We start from the raw sequence: 22,596 nt of genomic DNA, 5'->3' as shown, positions 1-22,596 counted from the left end.
GTGACGGCCTGGGGGCGGCGCGGGGCGCGGGCGGGGGGCTGAGGCGAGAGGCGCTGAGGCGGGCGGGGCGGGGCGGGGCGGGGCGGGGGGCGGCCCTTACCGGGACCGCGCCCCGCCCTCCCCGCGCTGAAGCGCGGTAGCCTCCCCTCCTCCCCCTACTGCGCAGGCGCTGGGGGAGAGCTGCGCCTGCGCGCCGCCGCGCGCCGGCCTCATGCGCTTCCCCGCCGAGCCGGCTGGCAGCAGCGCGGCGCGCGCTTGGCTCCTCACCCCGCCCGCCACGCACCCTCCGCGCGCCGCCTCGGGGGCCCGGCGGGCACAGGTGAGGGGCGGGGGAGGGGGGGCGGCGGCAGCGGACGGGACCATGTGGGCAGGCGCGGGGGGAGGGCGGGGAGCGGGCGGGACCACGCGGACCCCCGCGGGGGGGGGGGGGGGGGGGGGGGGGTGGACGGACGGGTGGCGGACGCTGATGGCTCGGCGGGGGCCGCGCCTGCGGCGGGAATTTCTGGCGGGGAGGGGGGAGACCGGCCCTCACTGACCGGTGGGGGAATGGCGGGGGGGGGCGCTGACAGGCGGGGGAATGGCGGGGGGGGGCGCTGACAGACGGGGGAATGGCAGAGGGGGTCGCTGACAGAGAGGGGAATGGCGGGGGGGGTGTCGCTGACAGGGCTGGCGGGGTCCGGGGCTCCCCCAGGCAGCGGGTCTGTCCCTGCCTGCCCGGGGCAGAGCCCTCGCTGAGGCGGTGTGGGTGTCGGGCAGCGAGGCAGATGAAGTACATCCTGGTCACGGGCGGGGTGATCTCGGGCATCGGCAAGGGGATCATCGCCAGCAGCATCGGCACCATCCTCAAGTCCTGCGGGCTGCATGTCACCTCCATCAAGATCGACCCCTACATCAACATTGACGCTGGCACCTTCTCCCCGTACGAGCACGGTGAGTGGCCCCACGGGGCCGAGCTGTCAGCAGGCAGCCGGCCATGAGCTGGGCGCCGGGGTCTTCCAGGTGGGTCCCGGGGCTGGCTTTGCCTGGAAGGAACCGTCTCTTTTGCATGTCTGGTCCTGCGTGCAGGACCTGCAGGCTGAGCCTGTTGGCGGCTCCGGTCTGACTGGTGGGGCTGATCGTGCCACCAGCAAACGGCAGAGATGTGCTCTCTGGTCTTTTATCATCGCTGCCTGGTTGAGGGATTCAGTCCTCAGTGCAGTAGTCCTCTTTGTTATAGAAGGCTTTTAGTCCTATTAGCCACTCCTAAACTTGCTGTAGCAATCAAAGAAGGTGTTTGCTTACATTGAATTCTTCCAGCTGTCACAGGCAAAACCAACAAATTGCTGATGTGGACCATTTCCCCTTGACACGTGCGCTTGTGCCTTTTTCTCTGTGCCGCAGGGGAGGTGTTTGTGCTAGATGATGGAGGGGAAGTGGACCTGGACCTTGGTAACTATGAGCGCTTCCTCGATATCCGACTCACCAAAGACAACAATCTGACTACTGGGAAGATCTACCAGTATGTCATCAACAAGGAGAGGAAGGGAGACTATCTTGGCAAAACTGTCCAAGGTGATGTGAAGCTTCATTTCTGATGCTTAGAAATATATTCTGTATTTCTGTCCTGGTTGGATGCTTTTGCATTTCATCCTAACTTGAGGTCTTTGTTATACGCTGTCCTTGTGATGTTTTTTGTTTTGTTTTTTAAAAGGGGAAGTACCTACACCAGTGCAGGTGTAGTGGTGCGTGCCATACTGAATCAGGTTACCTGTAAGCCCCTCAAAACTTGCCAGTGCTCGGCAATATGCTGCCTGTTGTTGGGACTATATGCTGGACTTGGGTCCAGCTGTCTAACACAGCCAGTACTAAATGTGAACGGACTTCAGACTAACATACCTGTGGAATATTTGTTAGCTGGTTAAAATGGTTATTGCTTTTGATAACTGTCATGTAATTAGAAAACCCAAAGGATCCCTGAGGATCAGATCAGTCCCTTCCCTTTTTAAGCATCCTCCACAGCTGGTTTGGATAAGGACTTTTATAGACAGTTTAAAACAGAGTAACTCTCTGCTGAGAGCAAAGAACTGTTTGTACTTGAATCTTGCAGCTTAAAGGAAACGTTGCTTACGTGTGTTTAAATTGAGGCAGGATTGCATTTCCTGCCAAGGCACTTGAAAATCACAGCCAAGAATAATCACTTCAAAAATGCATACTTTAAAGACACAAATCAGTGCTGAAGTGATATGGGAAGCACTGGCTAGTTAGTTTCAATAATTTGCTCTGTAATGAGTGAGAGGCAGAAATGTGCGTAGGTTGTGGCTTTAACCCTTGCCTGGGTTTCTTTTTCAGTTGTTCCCCACATCACAGATGCTATACAAGAATGGGTAATGAGACAGGCACGAATTCCTGTAGATGAAGATGGCATTGAGCCCCAAGTTTGTGTGATTGAGGTTTGTAGCTTTTAAAAAAAAGTTTTGCTTCTTGTATGGAGTAAACAACTATATGCATATTTTGCATAGTATATTTTTTTTACAGTAATGTTCAACTTTGCATGTTGTTGAGTTGGTTAAAAATCCCTCCTTGCTAGCATCACTTAGTCGGTCCAACCTTTTGAATGTCTGTGTCTGAATCCACACGTAGAAAGATGTAGGTCTTGGACAGTTATATTTTTGAGGTGCTTTGCTCTCTAGTGTAATGTGAATTAGTCTATAGAATGAATTTTAGCTCTTGTAAGTACATACTGAAGTCTGAGTTAATTGTGCTGTGCCCTCTTCTTCCTTGGTGGATAGAGGGAGGGTAGGTAAATCACCCTCTGGAAGCAGTTGTCTTTCCTCCTTAGCAGTAAAGGGAGCCTCGGAGTGACTAGTTCAAGCACAGACCTAGAAAAGCGAATCGCACAAGTTAGTGGTGACAAACCCCGTTCAGTTTCCTGTGCATTGTATGGGACGTCCTGCTGCCAGAGGAGACAGAGTGGGGCGAAGGCTCTGAGACGGGGCTGCTGAGTTGGCTGGTAGGATATGCTAACACAGGAGAGAGGGAGCTTGCCAGACTGCCCAGGTCATGGTGACTTAGGACTCTCCCTGCAGCTTGAGTGCCGATTTCTGTTCCAGGATTCACAAGCCTGGATCCTGAAGTACCTAGGAGGCACTATCTGACAATGCACGGGAGGCTGTCAATGCTCCAAAGAATGCCTTGCGTCTCTGTTCCTGCATGTTTCCAAAACCACTCTATATAGTTACTAAAACTTAACGGAAATCTTGCTTCTCAGTGCCACCTAATGTTCATAAATGATAATTTTAACACCTAAATCTTTTCCGTGAAGAGAGAATAGGGGCAAAGCTAATGTCCCTGGAGAGGTGCTGCCCATAGGAGAAGCTCTTTTTCTTGTGGCTTTTTGATTTTTGGGGAGATCGTGAAAGTAAAGTAATAGTTGGGGTAGATTGGAGGCTGTGGAAGTAGTACATACAGCTGGCAAATCCTGCTTTTCATATTGGTGTGGATGCTTCTTTAGGGAATCGGAGGGAGGTACTGGGCAGATGTTTTAGTGTCCTTTTATGTATGTTTTAGTACGCTTTAGCGTACAAATTCAGTAGATGATGTTCTGGTACTAACTTTAATTCTAAATGTCTTTGTCTTTTTTAGCTTGGTGGGACGGTAGGCGATATTGAAAGCATGCCTTTCATTGAAGCTTTCCGCCAGTTCCAGTTCAAAGCCAAAAGAGAGAATTTTTGTAACATTCATGTCAGTCTAGTTCCCCAGGTAAGGACCCAAAATGTTTTGGTGGTTAGGGGCTTCCCCAGTCCAAAACTTGCTTTCTAAATATGTGTTTCTGAAATGCTGTATCTATAGGCACTGTTACAGTTGTATTTCTATATATAGAAACTTCTGGAAGAAATACAGAGAATATATAGTTATGTATTTAAAAAGGTTTGCAAGAAGTGAACAGAAACCTTTCAAAGTGTGTAAATGTGTAATAAATAGTTGGGAGTTGCAGCAAATGCAGTTTTGCATCTTTAACTGCTGTTTTTCTCTATGGGATTGTCTCCTAGCTTTTGCAGGTAGACTTGCTTTCTAGGGCTGAAAACTTTCATTTTCCCTTCATTTGCATAGCCTTTCATTTCTGCAAAGCTAATATAAAATTCAGTGATACAGTCAGACTTCACAGCCATTTGGACTTATAATAATAAGATCATATTCCAAGCTCTTCCTGGAGTTCTTTAATGTTTCTGTTGCTGTGTGCCCTTCCCCCTGCCCCGCAAGATTTACATTAGCTGTAGTTCATGAAATAGGTTGGGTTACTTTTGTAATTTCAAAATATAACAGTGTGTTTTGAAACATAATCTGTTTTTTTTTTTTCTTTTCCTTAGACAATGTTTTTAATGTGAGCCTTGATCTTTAACAGTAATTCCATAGACTCACATCTGACTGCTATGTAAGCCATAACAATCCGAGTGGCAGTTGCCCTTGGTTCAGAGATTCAACTAAGAAAAGGTGTTATGAAGCAGTGCTATGATCAGAATCAGTTAATTACAAATCACAAAGAAAAACAACATATACTTATGTGCCAAGTAGATGGGGTGAGCTCCAGATAATATCAAAAGCATATGAAGGTGTTTTATGCCATATAATGCCTGATACAACCTCATCTGTATTATCTGCTCTGGTTTTGGAGACAATTTACAGTCTTAACCAAATAAAAATTTTCTACTGCAGGAGTCACTGCTGAAAAAATTCTTCCATGGTTATGTTAACAGTACTAGAGAGCATGAGTATTCCTTGTCTCAGAACTGGATTTGACAGAGCAACTTGATAATTACTGGAGTGCAGATCAATCTTCGTTCTCCTCTTCTCTGTCTTTCTGTTCCTTTCTGTCCAGGCCAGGTGATTTACGGAGAAAAAATTACAAATATAAAATATTAGGTATTTGGAGGGAGCAGTGGATAAAAACATTAGGATCTCTGCTCTCTCCTTCCCTCACTGTAATGCATACCTACTTACTGTACAGACTTGAACTCTGGTTTCTGCCAGTTGCTTTCAGTCTTTGAGATTAAAATGATAGTGTACAGGGGTATTTAAAGTTCACATGAATTGTCTAAGAACTGGATCAAAGTTTTTACAAGATGGATAGGGTGGAGAGCCCCGATTAGCCTGATGAATCATTGCTATGTATCATCATAATTTGATATACCAACTTCTGCTCCTCTCTGACCAGCCAAGCTCTACAGGAGAGCAGAAGACTAAACCCACTCAAAACAGTGTTCGTGAACTCAGAGGTCTTGGTCTCTCACCAGATCTGGTAAGGTTTGCTGCATGGCTTTGAATTTAAAAACGCAGCACTGGCATGTTGCAACAACATCCTAGTCTAAATAATGCTTAGGTTGAGAGCTCTTGTATATTGGTAATAAACAAGTAAAAGTAACTGAGTTGGGTTTTTTTCCCAAGTCACGGAGACTGTGGAAAGACAGCTTTTTTTAGAGGTTTGTTACATGAATGTCTGAGTACTTCTTCTGTTTTGCTTCACCACCTTGATGTTGCTGTTCTGTTAGATTGTTTGCAGGTGCTCCACTCCATTGGATACCTCAGTAAAAGAAAAGATTTCCATGTTCTGTCATGTTGAACCAGAACAGGTAAAGATTGCTGTCTGCGCTTCCTTGCAATAAATATTCTAGCTGTTTGTCAAATTCTGAGTGGAGTTTTATCCAAGTGTAGTGTTTTTGTGTTCTAGCTGTGTCTTTTGTTAGCTGCATAATTCATTTGCTGCTTTGTCTTGCCTACGTTTCTTACACATGTAACTGTTGCAAAAATAGTCCTTTTTATGCCAGCACACAGGTTTTCTTATAAGGTAGTTAGCGTAGGCTTAGAGAATTCTGTGGAATCCAAGGTATTTTCTGAATAGCTGTTTCTGACCTTGCATTCCTTCTGCGAATACAGAAGAATGAAATTTTTCAGTATTTAGAGGCCAAAGAGTAGTTGCCCAAAATTAGGTTTAAAGGATACATGAATGTATTTTGTACACTGCTCTTTTCACAATGTTATTCTTCTACCCAAGATTTCATGAGGAGAGATGGCACAGAGAAGTTGGAAAGGTATTTGAGAGAAGCATTGCTTCACTTGAATGTTGTGATATGCAAAAATTCCATGTTAGCATGATTCTTTTTATACTGAGAATACTCTGCATAGCATAGTCTGAGGTAGACCTTGGAAAATAATCAAACAGTCTGTAGGCTAAATATGAACACTTTCCAATCCAGCTGGAGCTTGAAAAATTTTGTCTTTTTGCGAAAGTATGTGAGTATCACTTCACAATTCCAGGCTCTTTCAAGTCATTTTTACTAATTTCCTATACAACAAGATCAAACTGAGTCTTGCAGTTTTAAGTATGACATTTGGAATTAGCTGGCAATAATATTGATGTGTCAGCAGTACAATATCTACTTCTTGCTGGCCAGAAATTGGAAGTAAGTTGGCTCTTGTCAGTCACTTTCAAGGAAGTTTAATGCAATTTTACATAGTTGTTTCTCTGACTGCAGTTGCGCTTGAATTGAGGAGTAAATGCTATTGACTGTAAAGAAGGAAAATTTGCAGCCTAAGGGGTTTTACTGGTGCAGTGTTGAACTCTGCTTTCATCTGAGTCAGGAGAAATGAGGATTTAAAAATAGTTGTGCCAGTATATTTTTGATCCTTAAAGTACAGTCTCATTCTTGATGGACAGGTGACAGTTGTTGAGAGCTGTCTTTCCTTTTCTGAGGAAGCCCATTTCGGTGAACTAGAACCATTGATGTAGGTATTCCTCATTGACCTAAGAATTCTTTGCTCATAGTTGTCTAATCCTAAGTTTGATGAAGGACGCCCTGTAAAATTTATTGCTGTATTGAGATCACAGATTTCCCTGGGCTTTAATCAGACTGGGAGCCCTGGTTAAGAACGACAGTGGTGGGAAACAGGGGAGCTGGGCTTATGGGCGGTTTAACTGTAGTTTCAATCAGGATTACCAAGAAGGCTGTATCACAGGAGAAGTCTCTTTGAAGTGTTCTTTGAACTTTGCTATGCGCTCGCATAACTTGCGTCGCAGCTGACTTTCTTACTGCTAGGTTGTCATGTTATAGCCCTTCCCAAGGAGCTCCAGTGAGCTGTAATACCTGGAAAGTGTTGAAGGATGACCTTTTCAAGTATGTGGAAACTAGTATTAAGCTATTCATATGTTATGTTATTCAACAGATGTTGTTTCCTGGAAGTTTAGGTGGTCATATGGTTGTCTGCTGGAGACAGAAGCTCTCTGAATACCTGTCTAAAAATAACTGCACAGGCACTTAGATCTGTTTTAATGACATTCATATTGTATGAACAGGTCATCTGTGTTCATGATGTCTCTTCTATCTACCGGGTTCCTCTGTTGTTAGAGGAGCAGGGAGTTGTTGACTACTTCAGACACAGGCTTGACCTTCCCATTGAGAGGCAGCCCAGGAGGATGCTTATGAAGTGGAAGGAAATGGCTGACAGGTGAGCTGCACCACTGGGCATAGTTTGCCTTAAGACTCCAGATTAGTTTCTCTTCTTGGTCATTGGTTATTAGGTGATGAGTGTTACTTTATGTTCCTCAGGTGTTCTTATGTGCTCAAATTTTTTTCTTCTGGTTGTTTTTTTTACTACAAGAATGCATTTTCTTCCTAGATGTTTAACTGTTTGAAAAAAAATTTCTTCAACATGAGCATCATAGAATCATAGAATGGTTTGGGTTGGAGGGGACCTTTAAAGGTCATCTAGTCCAACCCCCCTGCTGTTGGCAGGGACATCTTCAACTAGATCAGGTTGCTCAGAGCCCCGTCCAACCTGACCTGGAATGTTTCCAGGGATGGGGCATCCACCACCTCTCTGGGCAACCTGTGACAGTGTTTCACCACCCTCAGCATAAAAAATTTCTTCCTTTTAGTCAGTCTAAATCTACCCTCTTTTAGTTTAAAATCATTACCCCTTGTTCTATCACAACAGGCCCTACTAAAAAGTCTGTACCCATCTTTTTTATAAGCTCCCTTTAAGTATTGAAAGGCCGCAAAAAGGCCTCCCTGGAGCCTTCTCTTCTCCAGGCTGGACAACCCCAACTCTCTCAGCCTTTCTTCATAAATCCTGTAAGATAATGTTACAGAGTTCCTTATCTTGTGTTGGTATTGTACCGTCCATGTCAAAACCAGTTTGAAGTAATTAAAAGGTGGACAGCTCTGCCCTCCCTTTTTATACAGAAACACCCAGTGACATTACAAAATGTTGAAATCCTTTTGTAGGCATATGTAGGAGTCATCAGGAGTGTCAATAAAAATGTACCTTTTGAGTATGCTTTCAAGCAAGTGAAACAACTGTTTTGTAACTGTTCTGTCTGAGACTCCTAGGACACAGTGGTGTTTTTTTCTTGTGGGGAGTAGACTCCATATTCGTGGGGAAATAGTGAATTGAGTCTTTTCACTTGGCATTCAGGCCCTTTCTGAAGCCTCAAATATGTTTGTCCTTATAAGAAATTAATTTTCAAGATCTAGATGTTTCCCTTTATATGCATGACATGAGCCACCACTATGAAGAACACTTTCTTTTGACAGGGAAAGCGCTCGGTAACCAGCTTGGTTGAAGGTACTTAGCAATTTTGAAATAAACTTTAAAAAATCTCTTAGCTGTAGCCAAGAATGCTGCGTAAATCCCATGCTGCCACATGCTGGGGATTGAAAGTGTAGGCCATACAACCTTAGGACTCCAGAAGTCCTTTCTGTATTTCTGGCTGCTGAAGTGAACTCAGTCAGAAGCAGCGTGGGAAGATGCTGTGCAGTATAAACATATGGAGAGTTGTGCTTTGATCCTCTCTCCTGATAGTTTACTGCAGACTTTGAATATAATACAGCTTCCTGAAAGGACAGTTTGGATCGACTCAAAATGGCTTTTCAGCATAAGGAGGAATGAGTTAATTTATACATGACTTTCTGCAACTGTTTTTCTCTGTCATTGTTTTTTTTTCTTTTTTTTTTTTTTTCCTTCTGCTTTCTTCTATTCTTACTTTGATGGTTTTAAGTCATAATTGTTACAAAAGGTCATCTCTTCCAAAGTTGTCATCTCTCTAGTTGGACAGACTTTCAAGAGCCCAACTGTTTATATTACTTGAAAAGTTGAATAGAATGTAAGTGATTCTTGCCCCCATTTCCTGTTAATGATGAAATAACTTGTGTGTTTTGATTTTGTTTAGGTATGACCGTCTCCTCGAAACATGTTCCATTGCGCTTGTTGGCAAATACACCAAGTTTTCAGATTCCTACGCATCTGTCATTAAAGCACTGGAGCATTCTGCACTGGCTATCAACCACAAACTTGACATTAAGGTAGGGGTGGGTGCGTGTGTGTGTGGGGAGGGGGGAAATCCCCCCCATACTCCTTCCACCTACAGTGCTACCCATCTTAATTAAGTTTTTCAGAAACCCATAGGGAGAGTTGATTCAGCCAGTGAACTTCAAATTTGTCCTTGGATTACAGCATCAAAATATCTGTTGTCAGGCATAAAACAGCTTCAAAGCAAACCAGCCTTTCGTCCTGTAAGACGTACAAGGTGTCTGTGTAATTGACAGGAACTCTTCAGTGCTCAGTGTTGAGCGCTGAACTGTGATAGAGTGGTAGGTATATTTGAGGAGGGGACTGTTGGCTTTAATTTCTCTGACAGTTGTTGAAGTGATCCTTTTTTTAGGGTTGTTGCTGTTATCCTTGTGGTACTCACAGGTTTTATGATGCTTCTCCCTCAGACTTTATTAAGGTTTTAATGCTGGTTTGGCTGCAGAGGTGCTTTTAAGGGTCTTGGTTGTAGCTAGATGCTCTGAAGAGGAGAAATATGTATCTATTGCCAGAAATTTTACTTTCATTTAAATATACTTTTAAAATGTACAGTGGTTTCATGATGCCGGTGAGTCACAGAAATAGGTGCTTGCTTTATAACAGCACTGTTCTGCGTTTGGGTTACCTTTCAACTTACAAAATCAGTAGAGGAGAAAAGAAGAAAAACAAGTAAGACAGGGTAAACCCTGCGCATGCATCTATGGATAGTTCCTGACACAGTTGGATTTGTATGGTTCAGAAGGGGAATGGGTTCTGTGAGTCCTGTGCATGGAGATCTTGCATTGGGTTAAAGAACTGTTTAGCAGTATTCCAAGCTTAAAAAAAAAAAAAAAAAAAAATTGTTCAAAAAGGTAAGCAGACTGCCAGAGCATTCAGAAGTTCAGAGATACTGGAGTACTGGAGATGAGAAACTGGAAAATTTGCAGGTTTTTTCCATATGTAACATTGGTCATAGCATCTTTTAATTACAACAGCCTGTGTTTCACCATATCCTATTTGTTCTTCAGTCTCTCTTGAAGATTAAATGATGTGTATTTGATGAGATAGTGATTCAGTTTTTTTCTTGCCGTGTGGTTGTTTCTTTCTGCATAGCTGTGTGTTCCCATCTCGCTGTGCTCCATTAAGACTTCACATTTAATGAGTCTAGGTCTTAATGGACATCAGCTTCATTTATGTGACAGCAGAGCTGCAGAGAAGGGAAGATACGGAAAACGTGGCTTCCGTTTGTGCATCTGTAGTATGATGGTGCTGGAAAGCAGTTTTGTTGACTAGCAGACAGGAAATCAGCCCAGAAAAAACACAAGCAAGTATCTAGTAGGAAACAAATTCAGAGCTATCCAGGAGGAATGATGATATCTTAATTTAATGAGAATTAAGGAGACCCTGTATTTGCACTCTAGTGGCAGTATCTCATAATCCTGTTTTGGATTTCTTCCCAGTATATTGACTCTGCTGACTTGGAGCCAGATACTCTGCAGGAAGAACCTGTCCGATACCATGAAGCATGGCAGAAGCTGTGTGGTGCTGAGTAAGATTCCTATACTCTGGACATTTCTTTGGAGCATGTCTGATAAACTTGCCACTATTGACAGTTTTGGAATTAAGAGTCTCACTGGAGACTGTTTTCTTAGGCACTGTACCAGCACACTCTGACATTGCCCCAAATACCTCTCAATAAAATTTAGGATAAGATGTAAAATGGAGAATTGTTAAATAAACGAGGGAGTTTGTGAAAGGCAGCAGTAGGGGAGATGGTCGTGCAGATGAGGATGTGCGCAGGCTTAGTGGGGAAACAGGGTGAGAGGAAATAAGGGGAAAGGATAGGTACTGGCAAAGGCTATTAAAGCAAAAGAGAGAGGACGGAAGGTGTAAATGTGGTGTAAAGTTCTTCAGGCAGAAAACGTGAGAAGGGAAGAAGTGTGTTAGGATGCAGAGGAATGCCAAGAGTTAGCCCAGAAGACAAGAACAGGCGGGGCTTGTTAGCCCTCAGGGAAGCAGGCTTTGGGTGGTACCAGGAGAAGGAAGAACTTCCTGCAGAATTTGGTGTCCTTGTGCCTGCCGTTAGGACAACTTGACACTGCAGCCAGTGGCTTCCTCAGCATGGGCCTGGCTGGGTGATACATTTGCAAACATGTTTGGTGCAGAGCATGTGGGTCATGCAACATGAACCGTTCTAGTATTGTAACCTGCATTGTATTTGGGATTTCTTGGGAAGGTAAAATGTGCATTTATAAAACGTTTCCGTGAAAACTCTGTGACATTTTATGTGACAGCTCACATGAAGTCACATGGAAACTGTGCTGCAGACGGGCCTTGCCACGTAGGGCACTTTAAAGCCCTTTTCAGGAGTGAGGCCTTGCAAGGCCAAGATTTTATGGGAGAGAGGTGGTATGTGGTGGGGGGAACCAGGATGGTGAGCCCTATGTGAATGGAATCTTTTCATCCTCATGCAGTGGAGTTCTGGTTCCTGGTGGATTTGGTGTTCGAGGGACAGAAGGCAAAATTCAAGCTATTTCCTGGGCAAGAAAACAGAAAAAACCTTTCTTAGGTGAGAAACATGTTTCATCCGTAAGAAGAAATAAAGAAAGGAAGGAGTTTGAATAACAGCTGGTCTGCAGCAAGAGCTTTTACTGATTTTTTCATTAGTATCTAGAATGTACAATTTTGAAGATAGTTGATTGAGGAAGGTGATGATCTATGCTCAGCTTAACTGGGTAATGCAGCAGTCATCTGTAGTTAGCTCTGAAGTGGTCAGGGTTGGCTGGGATGTGATGACATGGAGTCTCTATAATGAGGGGGTAGGAGTCTCAGAGGAAGTTTCAGAGGAGGCTGTGGTGATCTTGGCACGAAGAAATATGTGACTGCATTTAAACGAAATGGACGTGGTGAGAGACTGGAAACATTGTGTGAGCTGAGTGGATGAGGAAGGGAGATGTGGAGTAAAACTTGTCAGAACTACTTGGTACAGAGTGAACAGACCCCCAAATCCAAATCAAAGGTCTGTCTCATCCAGGTGTTCCTCTGACTCGGGACTGCTCTGTGAAGGTGTGTGTGCTTTGCGGTTAGGGCTCAGTGGTCCTTGTCCTGACTTGATCTGTGTTCTGCCTTGCCTTCTGCAGGAGTTTGTTTGGGAATGCAGTTAGCAGTTGTGGAGTTTGCACGCAGTGTTCTTGGTTGGCAAGGTAATTGCACAAAACCCTTCCTGGGTTTTGGTCATTTCTTTGATTGCTTGAGAAATACCTGTAATTTTTAATTTTTCATTGGTAGGTAGATTTAAATTTTTTTCCAGGCCTGTAAAATTCCCCATCTCCTTTGCCAATTCAAAGGAAAAAGAACAATTTCCTTATCCTATTCAAATAAAAATCAATGGAGTAAGGCATGCTTATAATGACAGAAAACTTTCTATTGCTTAGAGCGAGGTTCAGCTTCTGAATAAAACACCTAAGTGGAGTTGTGCCTATGTGTGCTGGACATCCTAAATTCCCATTGTAGCCAGTGGGAATGAAGACCAAAAAGCAATTCAGCCGATGAGGCAGTTGCACCTACTTCAGTGAGTTGAATTGCTTTCTGGGGTCCACTGCTTGAATTGACTAGGTCCCTGTTGTCAAAACTCCCTTTACAGAGTGCTAAATTCAGTTTCTCAGCCTGATTCCGAGTCTCGCTAGTAGTGAAGGTAGGGGAAAATGTGTTTCTCGGAGTACTGCTGCTCCCTTCCCGCTCCCTGGCTTTATTTAAAATATTCTAAGCTGTTGAATGTGTGCTTTTCCTCAATGACCCTCGCTTTCATCACCGATTGCACTAGACTGGTTGCCCCAAGATTGCAACCTCCAGGCAGTCTCAGAAATTCATATCAAACAGTGCTGACAGAGTCCTGTTTCTGCTGTCAGGGCTGAGCTGGCAGCTCTGTGCAGGTGAGTGGCTCAGCACAGTTAAGGTTGGTTGCCAGAAGCGTGGGGACGAGACGCAGCTGTGCTTGGGGGAGGTCTTGTAAATGCATGTCACGGTATGAGGGACTTCATGTTTCTAATTGATGAATGTAACATTGCAGATGCTAACTCGACAGAATTTGACCCCAAAACTGGTCATCCAGTGGTGAGTTTATGGCGACTTGCTTGTAATATCCTTACTGTGCTAGACTTCTCTGCCCATACCTATTGGTACAGTTAAGAGCTTGGATTATTACATCTTGTGGCTTTTAAGTCTGTCTTCCATCATTTATTAATCTGAAAAGAAAATGTCTTTGCCTGGTTAACTGCATGGCAGTTGCTGCTTCATAGCAGATTGCAGTGCTTATTATAGGTGAAACTAATATTTTTTTTTTATTTTTAATTACACTTTTTCATAAAGCAAGGTGTTTTCTAAGAGGTAAAAGGTTCTTAAAGGGCAGTTTGAAAGCTAACTGATTTCACAGAGTAAATGTTAAAGATCTGGTGATATCCAGATTCCACTGCATAACTGTTTAATTATGATCTCAGAAATTAACACAGGCAGACATGAATTCCTTGGAACATTTGTGGACAGATTTTTGAACCTGCCTTTTTTAGACTGCAGGCTCTATGTGCCTTGTCCAGGGTCCACCATAATGATTGGCTTCTGCTATAATTTAAAATACTACTCAAAAGGAAAAAGTTCTCAAAAAACCAGCTTATGAAGTTATTTATCAAAGTGTAAGTGATTCTGATTTGGGGATTTTGTTTCTGTAAATTTGCTTGTTCGTTTGTTTAACATTTAGTTCGGTAAATAGCACAGTGTTAGTGCATGGGATCTATGTAGGCTTTGACTGAATACCTGCAAACCTTCCGTATGTTCTGTACAGCCTTTACTAGAATAACTCGGCTACCTAATCTAGGTCTGTTGGTTCACCTTGTCAAAACAATGTTCTTTGGGGTGGTTTGCTTGTTTTCTGTATGGATGTTGTTGGTTTTTTTCCTCCCTTTAACGTTTCAGAGTCTGCCTGGGACTGTTATTCCTCCCTCATTCTCACCTCCCTCTCTGAATAATTTTTGCAGGTCATAGACATGCCAGAGCATAATCCTGGGCAAATGGGTGGGACTATGAGGCTTGGCAAGAGAAGAACGCTCTTCCAAACCAAGAATTCAATCATGAGTAAGGCATTTCTTACCTCTTTTGGAAGTGTTTCCTGGGAATAATGTGCGTGTATGGTGGGTATGGGGAAGTGAGACCTGGGAATGTTCAAGCATCCTTGAATGGTAGGTGTTTGCAGACTTTGTTCTAGTAGTGAAATGGAGGTCAATGAATTTGGCCCCCTCTAGCAGTGGCAGATTCTGATGGATGCTATTCATACGAACTTGTTAAAACTTGGCATTGTGCGAACTGTTTGGCATTTGCTCTAAGAAATGTCTTCCTTTTGGTTTAGGGAAGCTGTATGGAGATCATGATTTCTTGGAAGAGAGACATAGACACAGATTTGAGGTAAAAACACTATTGTAGGTGTTGAGCTTTTCTGTGTAATCCAAACACAAGAGATCATGGGTTTTCTTGCCTCTGGTCTTCTAGGTCAATCCAGAATTGAAAAAGTGTTTTGAAGAGCAAGGTTTGAAGTTTGTAGGCCAGGATGAGGAGGGAGAGCGAATGGAAGTGGTTGAGTTGGAAGGTGAGTACTTAAGCAATTAGTTTGTGGGTGTAGGTATTTACAAGGGAAAGTGTTCGGAGGGTAATTGAGGAGGTTTTTGTGTGGGACCAGTCCAGGCTCTCTCAGAATGATTCCATCCATAAAATTACACTAAAAAAAGAATCCCATGTGCCTGTCCATTTAGGGACAAAAGGCAGGATAGAAATGACACTTCTTCCCCATCATCAGGCCTTCAACGTGATCAGTGCTTTCAACTGCAGTTCAGCCACAGGCTTAAGAGACTTGACATTAATGTTTTCTGTTTCTTTCTTTTAGAGCATCCTTTCTTCGTTGGTGTTCAGTATCACCCTGAATTCCTCTCTAGACCAATTAAGCCATCTCCCCCATACTTTGGCCTCCTCTTGGCATCTGCAGGAAGACTCACGCATTACCTACAAAAGGGCTGCAGGCTCTCACCCAGGTAGGTTGAAGGAGGACACCAGTCAGACCTTTCACAGGGCAGTGCTTCCTCCTACAGGATAAACCAGAGAATCCTCTTGGCACAAAGTTACTGTGGAGTAACTAGGGGGTATTTGTGGCACCTCTTCTTTCCAATCTTTCTTTGAAACCTCTTGTCTTGCATTTTAAGATTGACTGTAGTGCCATAGAGCTGTCCCACAGGGAGAGTAACTGCAGTCTCGTGTTGTCAGTCAGAGGTGTTTGGGGAACCGCAGCTGGGCCTGCTCTTAGGTGATTGGAGACCTCATGGGGTTTCCCCCGCATTTCTTGTACAAGTCCTAGGTACAAGTTGGTCCTTAAGTAACTTGTTCCTGTTGCTGGTTTAAAGAATGGGCCCTGGTGGTTGCAGCTTCAATTTTTTTTTTTTTCTGCTAACTTAAGCTTTCCTTTGTCTCAGTTTGCAAAGCAACTAATGTTTTGGGTAGACTTAATGGTATGTTTGCTTCCTTCTGCTGCTCCCTAGCACCCTGCAGTTCTGCTCAGCAGTTGTGGCAATATGCAACAGATAAACATCACTTTCATAGTGACCCATTTTCTTCCTTATAGGGGAGAACACAGAGGATTTGCTTGTGTAGCTGGAGTGCTAACATGCACTAAACAAAAAAACCCAAACTAAATGCAAAAGAGAATAGCACTGAATGTATTAAACTAAAGCAATGCAAAAAGGAGAGTATTGGCCTTTCTGGGTTGAGCTGCAATGCAGCTGCACCACAGGAATTCCTGTGTCGATGTCTGGAGAACAGCTGTCAGTTGTGCTCTGACTGATCTGCTCTGAAGGGAGTTTCTGTGTGAAGATGCCTCATTTCAATGCTCCAAGTGTTGAGGGATATTTTAATTTCCTGCTTCTGCACATTTGAGTTTGAAATGGCTTTTCACAGCAGAGGAGCTGAAGTTTCCTCTCTACTGCAGCATCCTAAGTTAGTATTATCTGCTGGTGGAGTCTTTCGTGACAGTGGTCACAAATTGTTTCGTGTTTAGCATATAATCTAAAAATATTGGTGGCAGTTGTAGCCCAGCCTGTGCTCCCCTTTATTCCTGTGCCCTTGTAAGTCTTACCACGTTTTCAGGTAAGTCTCATTGTTGCACTCTCGTGAGGTTTGCAGGTGACACCAAACAGGGGGGACTATACATCGACTATACACTCGAGGATGGGACCACTGTTCGTAGGGACACGGGCTGGAGCAGTGGGCCAACAGGAACCCGATGAGGTTTAACAGGGACAAATGCAGAGTCCTGCATCTAGGAACCCCTTGCAGTAACACAGGCTGGGGACTGAGCAGCTGGGGAGCAGCTCTGCTGACGAGGTCTTGGGGAACAGCAAACCGAACGGGAACCAGCAGTGTGCGCTGGCAGCAAAGGAAAGATGAACAGCATCCCGGGCTGTATGAGTAAGAGCACAGCCAGCAGATGGAGAGAAGTGATTATGTCTGTTACTTGGCATTTGTTAGAATATTCTGTGTGGTTTGGGGTCGCCCAGTACAAGTGAAACATTGATAAATTGGGGAGAGTTTAGTGGAGGGCCACTGAGAAGGTCAGGAGGTTGGAGTACTTGCCCAGTGAGGAGGGGCTGAAGGAGCTGGACTTGCTCAGCCTGGAGAAGGGAAGACTTTATGGGGGACCTAAGAGCAGCTTGCCAGCACCTACAAAAATGTTATCAAGAAGATGAAAACAGGCTCTTTACAGCAGTGCATGGTGGGAGGATGAGACACAATGGACATAAATTGAAATAAGAGAGGTTCTGACTGGATATAAGGAAAATCTTTTTCACCGTTAGATCAGTCACGCATTGGTGCACGTTGCCCAGAAAGGCTGCGCAGTCGCCGTCCTTGGAGAATTTCGGAATGTGAGTGGATAAAGCCCTGAGCAGCCGTGTCTGATCTGATAGCTGTCCCTGCAGTCCCTTCCGATACCTGAATTATTTTGTGATTCTGAAAAAGCTGTTTAATGGATTAAAGGCAATCAGCTGTTACTGGGAAGCTGAAATAGAATGGCTTACGGGTGGTTAACCAGTCTCCTATTTCCTATTTATCGAATTTCCTTTAGAATAACTTTGCCTTATAAAATGCCTGTTATTATGTATAATCATTTTAATTCACAAACCTTGAAATTGGTGATGACTCAGCCCTATTTCCAAAGGGACAGCTATACTAGGAATTTTGTGTGCTTTGCTTTTCAACCTCAGCTAGCAGTACTTACTACCAAACCCCACTAATTCCTGATGCAAAACTAGGTCTATAAAGCACTTGTGCTCCATAAAACAAAACCTTTCTGAATTCTGCAGGGACACCTACAGCGATAGAAGTGGCAGCAGCTCGCCTGACTTGGAGATAACAGAGCTGAAGTTTCCATCAGTAAATCATGACTGATTCCTGGTAACTTTTAATGACCTCAACCTCTTTCCTCATGGAAAAAATTCCTTGCCCAGTCTTTCCTCCTGGCATCTGAATGTTTCACATCAGTTGGTAGAGAACTGGCACACCGTGAAAAGTGTGGGTGCTCACACGTGTTCCAGCTGTGCTGCGGGATGCATAATACCTCATGTCTGTGTAACAGATGTGGGTGGGTATTTCCTTAGCAAATTGACACATAGTAAAGTATTAAAATATGTGCAGCAGTTTGAGATTAAATTGAAATAAAGAAACAAAGCACAAATACGGCACACATTCCTGAAAATGGAGGCAAAGCTGAGCAAGGGGTTACTGGATTAAGAAAGTTTGGTGTTTTGGGAGCAATCTCTCACCTTTGCCAGAGAACATTTTTGAAATAGCCATTCTCCCCCATCTCTTGAGACAGCAAGTTTCTCTGTCAAACCAGTGGGCTTGAGCTCTGAATTGTAATAGCTGCTGCAGATGTTACGTGGATGCGAAAATTGCATGTATATAATCCAGTCTTGGAGAGGGCTCACTAAAACCTAGCATTCAAACTTCACCAGCAAAAAAGGTAGACTTAATATCGAAATGAGTCCTTCCTTTGTGCGGTAGGTGATCGTGGACGTAACACTTTTTCCCACTGCTCTGGCCGGTTTTGTGTAGTGTTTTTGGAGAAGTTAAGCAGCATTTGTGCACTTGCATGTCGAGAGAGAGCGGGAGTTTATTGCTGAATGCCAGGGGACCCAAGGATGTCCAACTCTTCCTTCCTCCCCCTTTCCTTCATATAACAGATGCTTCCAAAATTAACTGCAGAGTGAAAACGAGGCTTAGCCCGAGCCTAGCACAGAAACACTTCCCCATCCCTGGTCATGGGACTGGGCCTTTGCGGGGCTGAAGATGGCTGGGATCGCTAGGTGTTGGGTTGTTCCAGATCTGGTACGGTAGCAAACTAAAAGCTGAAGAATCCTATCTGTAAATTTTCATCCTCCTGAAGATATTCCGAACCTTTGGCTCGCTGGCAGTGCCAGTGTGCTCCCTAATGTGACAAGTCTGGGTGCTGCGTTGATACCCGACGGCTTGGAGGCCATCCCCAAATGAAGAAGTTGTAGGGAAAGTGACGCTGGCATGTGTGGTGTGTCCCCTGTCCGGCTGACTGGCCTGCTGGTACTCGTCTCAGCTCAACTCTCTCTTAATAGCTGCAACACAATGAAGATTTTCCTTTGGTACCGGCCACGGGCAGCGCTGGGAAGGGCATGAAGTTAATTCTTAGCTTAACAGTGCTCACTCCCTACATTTTATTTAAACATCGACCTCTAGAATGAGCTTGCTTTCTTAGGGGTGTAATACGCTGGTCTTAATGTTGCCATAGTGCCCCTGTAAAACTCACAGACATCTTTTATCCTGGGAAGGGGTGTGTGGTCAGGTCCCATGTGTTATGTTTGTCTGGGGTGATGTATGTAAGACTCGGACTTCAGTGTGCTGTGCAGTTCCCGCCTGTTGCTCTTCACTGTCAATAATTCCTGCTCCTCTTCTTTCTCTCTTTCTCCAGATGTGTCTTCGCTGAAGAGAAGAGTCTTCATTAGATTTTCCAGGCATTCTTACAGCAATAGCTTGAACACTGTCAGCTTTGGGCTTTCTTAAGTTATGGTTTTATAATTTTCGTTATGAAATCCTGTCCCTTTATTTCCTCAACTCTTCTGTCCTTCATTTATTTTCTGTGTATATTTCTGGAGGAGAGCTCATCACAGCACACGCACCTCTAGACTTCCTTCAGCTAGCACCATCTTGGAGATGAAAAGCAAATTCGGGTACGGGATTTGATGTGTTGGGGAGAATCCAGGTGCACACTTCCTTCCTAATGCGTGGTAACGTCTATATCTTGGACACTGACAGTCGAGTTGCTTTCTCCAGCCTTTCTGCTCCCTCAGCAGTCTTTATTACTTACTGGTGAAATTATGTGGATGAACTAGATTTTGGGGGCTCGCTCAGTTCTTGAGCTGTGCTGTGCTGCAGAGGATGGGTCTGTTCAGCTTTACGCAGTCTTTTTTTTTTTTTGGGGGGGGGAGGGGGGAATATTTTGTTCTGTTTGGTTTTTTTTCAATAGTATTTAAAAACGTTTGGCACTGGTGGTCTTGGTGCATTCATTGCCGGCAATGAACTTTTAACCAGGAAAATCTTCCTGGAATAGAAGAGTTAATCTGGAACATGATCAGCTGTAACTGTGATGTGCCACTCTGCAGGGATGCAATTAACTTGGATCATGTGGGGGGAAAAAAAGAGAGAGAAAAAAAAAAAAAGCAAAACTGTCGGGAAAGCCCATTGTTGCCTGAAACGAGGCGTAACTGTTAGCCCTTTCTATGCCAGCAGTTTGCTGGTGCTGCTTCTTGGGCTGGGAAATTTCAACTCCTTGCATCAAGGGGGAGGTACAGAAGAGAAAGTGAACTACTTTCAGATGCTGCCTTTAAAAGCTCCCGTTGTGATTTGCCTTGGACTGAACAGTTCATGGTGCTTTTTTTTTTTCGTTGATTGGAAGTGGAGCCTTCCGTTGCCTTTTTTCATACGGCGGAGCCGCGCGTCCCGCACTCGATGCAATACAGAAGTGCTGCTTCCTGAGGGAGGGGCTTCGCAGTTTGCCTACAGTGTTACTCGGTGTAGTCCGTAGATGCGTGCTGTCCTACGATGACGAGCTCAGCTTTGCAGTTCTGGGGTGGGAAATGCACTCGCTTTTCCCCCCCCGCCCGCCTCTTGCTGCAGTGTAAGCGACACAGTTTTTGGTCTCTGGTAGTTTCAAAGAAAGTGTCTCAGTTGTCTGAAGCGTCGTATGTTCAGAACTCTTCAGTTCATTAAAGGTTGGAGAAAGCTGTACGTCTCGAGCCTGGCTGAGTACTAACTCCCGTGTTGTCTGATGCCAAACTTGATTAAGCAACTGTCCTGTCTCATCTTAAGTGATCTTTTCCACAGCCCCTCTTGCTTTATTCCTCAGTTATTTTAAATACATGCTGTAAAGCTGCTTTCAGCCCAGAAAGCTTTGAGCATTCTTCGTGTGTGCCAATTACAACAGTCCTGCAAAAATGGTCAACCGAGTCGAGATGCTCTCTGTACTGAGCAGACACTGGCCACGAAATGGCTGGTCCTCCAGCAGTGTGAGATCATTCCTTATCTGTAGCACGACTTTGTTTTCTTTCTCCTGAAATGTTTTTGTTTTGGCCAAAACTGTGCAACTGACTCGGTCATTAAATGCTTATTTGTAATAAAATGAGTAACTAGCCAAGAGCTTGCTATATTACTTCCATAGCTCAGAGGGAGGAAAAGGACTGAATTATGGTCTAATTTTAAGTTAATCCAGTGTAAGCTAGAAAAAGCTTGTTAGCCGTATTTGCAGCGGTTTTTCAACATGTATTTCCAAAGTCTGGCTGAAATTATGGGGCTTCCCCCCAGCAGTGGAGAAACCAGCCTCTGCAGGGCAGAAAAATGACAGTTTTTAATTGAATTGTGCTGCAAGCTGCCTGTTGGATGGTTTGCTCCCTCTTCTTCCCCAGGGGGGAGAGCCCCTTGCCTGGTGCCCACCGTGGGGTGTAGGAACACGCTGATGGCCAGAGCCCTGTCTTCGGGCTGTGTGGTCCTGCGGGGCTGTCACCGCCGCCGCTTGCTGCGCTCCCCTCGGGAGCAGTGTGAGCCTCGCCTCAGCTGTGGGTTAAATAACAGCTCCCCCCCTGCCCAAAGCTGCCCTGGGGACAAGTGGCCCGGGGCCACCCTCGCCTGGGCGCGAGGCCCACAGCGCCCTGCGGTTGCCGACGGCTGCCCTTAGGCAGCAGCCTCGGGCTCTGGTGAGGAGTGGGGAAGCGCTTTCTCCCTTTATTCCTCGTCTCGCTTGGCTCCAGCGGAGCGCTGCGGCCAGGCTCTCCCCGCCTGCTCCCAGCTGCGTCCTGACTGCAGCCTGCTGGGACCGGGGTGCTCCACGCCAGCAAGGGCTGTGTGTTTTCCTCAGTAGCTGTTAGTTACACGGTCAGCGAGAGAGAGCTCTGCGCCCTGGGAGCGGGGAGCTGCTCGGGGGGGAGGAGGGCTCGGCTCCCCCCAGGACAAACCCCGCAGCCCTCCCTGGGGACCAGGTGCCAGCCCAGCTCTCTCCTCTTGCCCTAAGGGAGGACTTGGCTGTCTCCACAGCCCGACTCGTGGGCATGTTGGTAAAACCTCCCCCAAGCCATCTCCCCGAGCTGGGTGCCCGTTGTGGTGGGACAGGCAGGAGGCAGCCCCAGGGCAGTCCTGTATGACCTGCCGGGGCTGGGGCAGCGGCACCCCGGCGTGGCAGGTGTTTCTGCTTTGATGCCCACCCTTAGCTGCTGCATTTTAGCTCCTTAGCTGGGGCTGCAACAGAAACGAGCATTTAAAGAAAGGAAGATGCAGTGAAACTTTACAAATAAAAGGGGCTTCCACAGGGCTCGTCACTAGGGTTTGGGTGAATGGTGGCTGTGGGACCTGGCTAAGGTACCACTGTGCCTCAACAGCTCGGCCCCTTCCAGCCCAAAAGATGGATGGGTCCAGCCACCACCCAGGCTCTGCTGCCGTGGTGCTGTGGGCAGGGACACGCTCACTCCCACTGCTGTCCCGGGAGGAGATGCCGGCTGTGGGGGAACAGGGCTGGGTGCTGGCACGGTGGAGCCCCAGGTCCCCATCAGCCCGGGCTGGGAGAACCACGCTGCTGACAAGCGGTCCGAAGGGTGAATTTGGGCCAGAGGCACCTGAACAGAGGTCCCGGGGTGCCCAGCGAGCCCCAAGGCAGCAAAGCCAAGGCTGCAG

At 45.4% G+C, this 22,596-nt stretch overlaps 1 protein-coding gene across 2 annotated transcripts; it reads left to right on the top strand.

The window, feature by feature from the left end:
• Positions 1-258: 258 nt before the first annotated feature.
• On the top strand, positions 259-20,664 carry CTPS1 (CTP synthase 1). 2 transcript variants are annotated; one of them, XM_076357191.1, is made up of 20 exons: positions 259-319; positions 757-930; positions 1,381-1,551; positions 2,329-2,429; positions 3,622-3,738; positions 5,192-5,275; positions 5,526-5,606; positions 7,328-7,479; positions 9,203-9,335; positions 10,779-10,867; positions 11,793-11,887; positions 12,459-12,521; positions 13,388-13,431; positions 14,349-14,445; positions 14,717-14,772; positions 14,857-14,953; positions 15,248-15,392; positions 17,205-17,273; positions 17,712-17,802; positions 19,349-20,664. In XM_076357191.1, exons 2-19 carry the CDS (start codon positions 765-767, stop codon positions 17,794-17,796), a joined length of 1,845 nt encoding a protein of 614 aa, XP_076213306.1. In that variant the 5' UTR covers positions 259-319; positions 757-764; the 3' UTR covers positions 17,797-17,802; positions 19,349-20,664. The 2 variants fall into 2 exon arrangements, with proteins under 2 accessions (XP_076213306.1, XP_076213307.1); XM_076357192.1 differs by lacking the exon at positions 17,205-17,273.
• The last annotated feature ends 1,932 nt before the right edge of the window (positions 20,665-22,596 follow it).

The sequence above is a fragment of the Aptenodytes patagonicus genome, chromosome 21 (assembly GCF_965638725.1).
Source record: "Aptenodytes patagonicus chromosome 21, bAptPat1.pri.cur, whole genome shotgun sequence".
NCBI lineage: Eukaryota > Metazoa > Chordata > Aves > Sphenisciformes > Spheniscidae > Aptenodytes > Aptenodytes patagonicus.
Note: the sequence above shows the minus strand (reverse complement) of the source record. Positions and strands in the feature narration are given on the sequence as shown.

Bases quoted from the DNA above. Each gene is read 5' to 3' on its own strand.
- CTPS1 (XM_076357191.1), top strand. From the start codon at position 765: ATGAAGTACATCCTGGTCACGGGCGGGGTGATCTCGGGCATCGGCAAG. The intron at 931-1,380 runs GTGAGTGGCCCC...TCTGTGCCGCAG, and splicing joins CTTCTCCCCGTACGAGCACG to GGGAGGTGTTTGTGCTAGAT. The intron at 14,773-14,856 runs GTAAAAACACTA...CTGGTCTTCTAG, and splicing joins GACATAGACACAGATTTGAG to GTCAATCCAGAATTGAAAAA.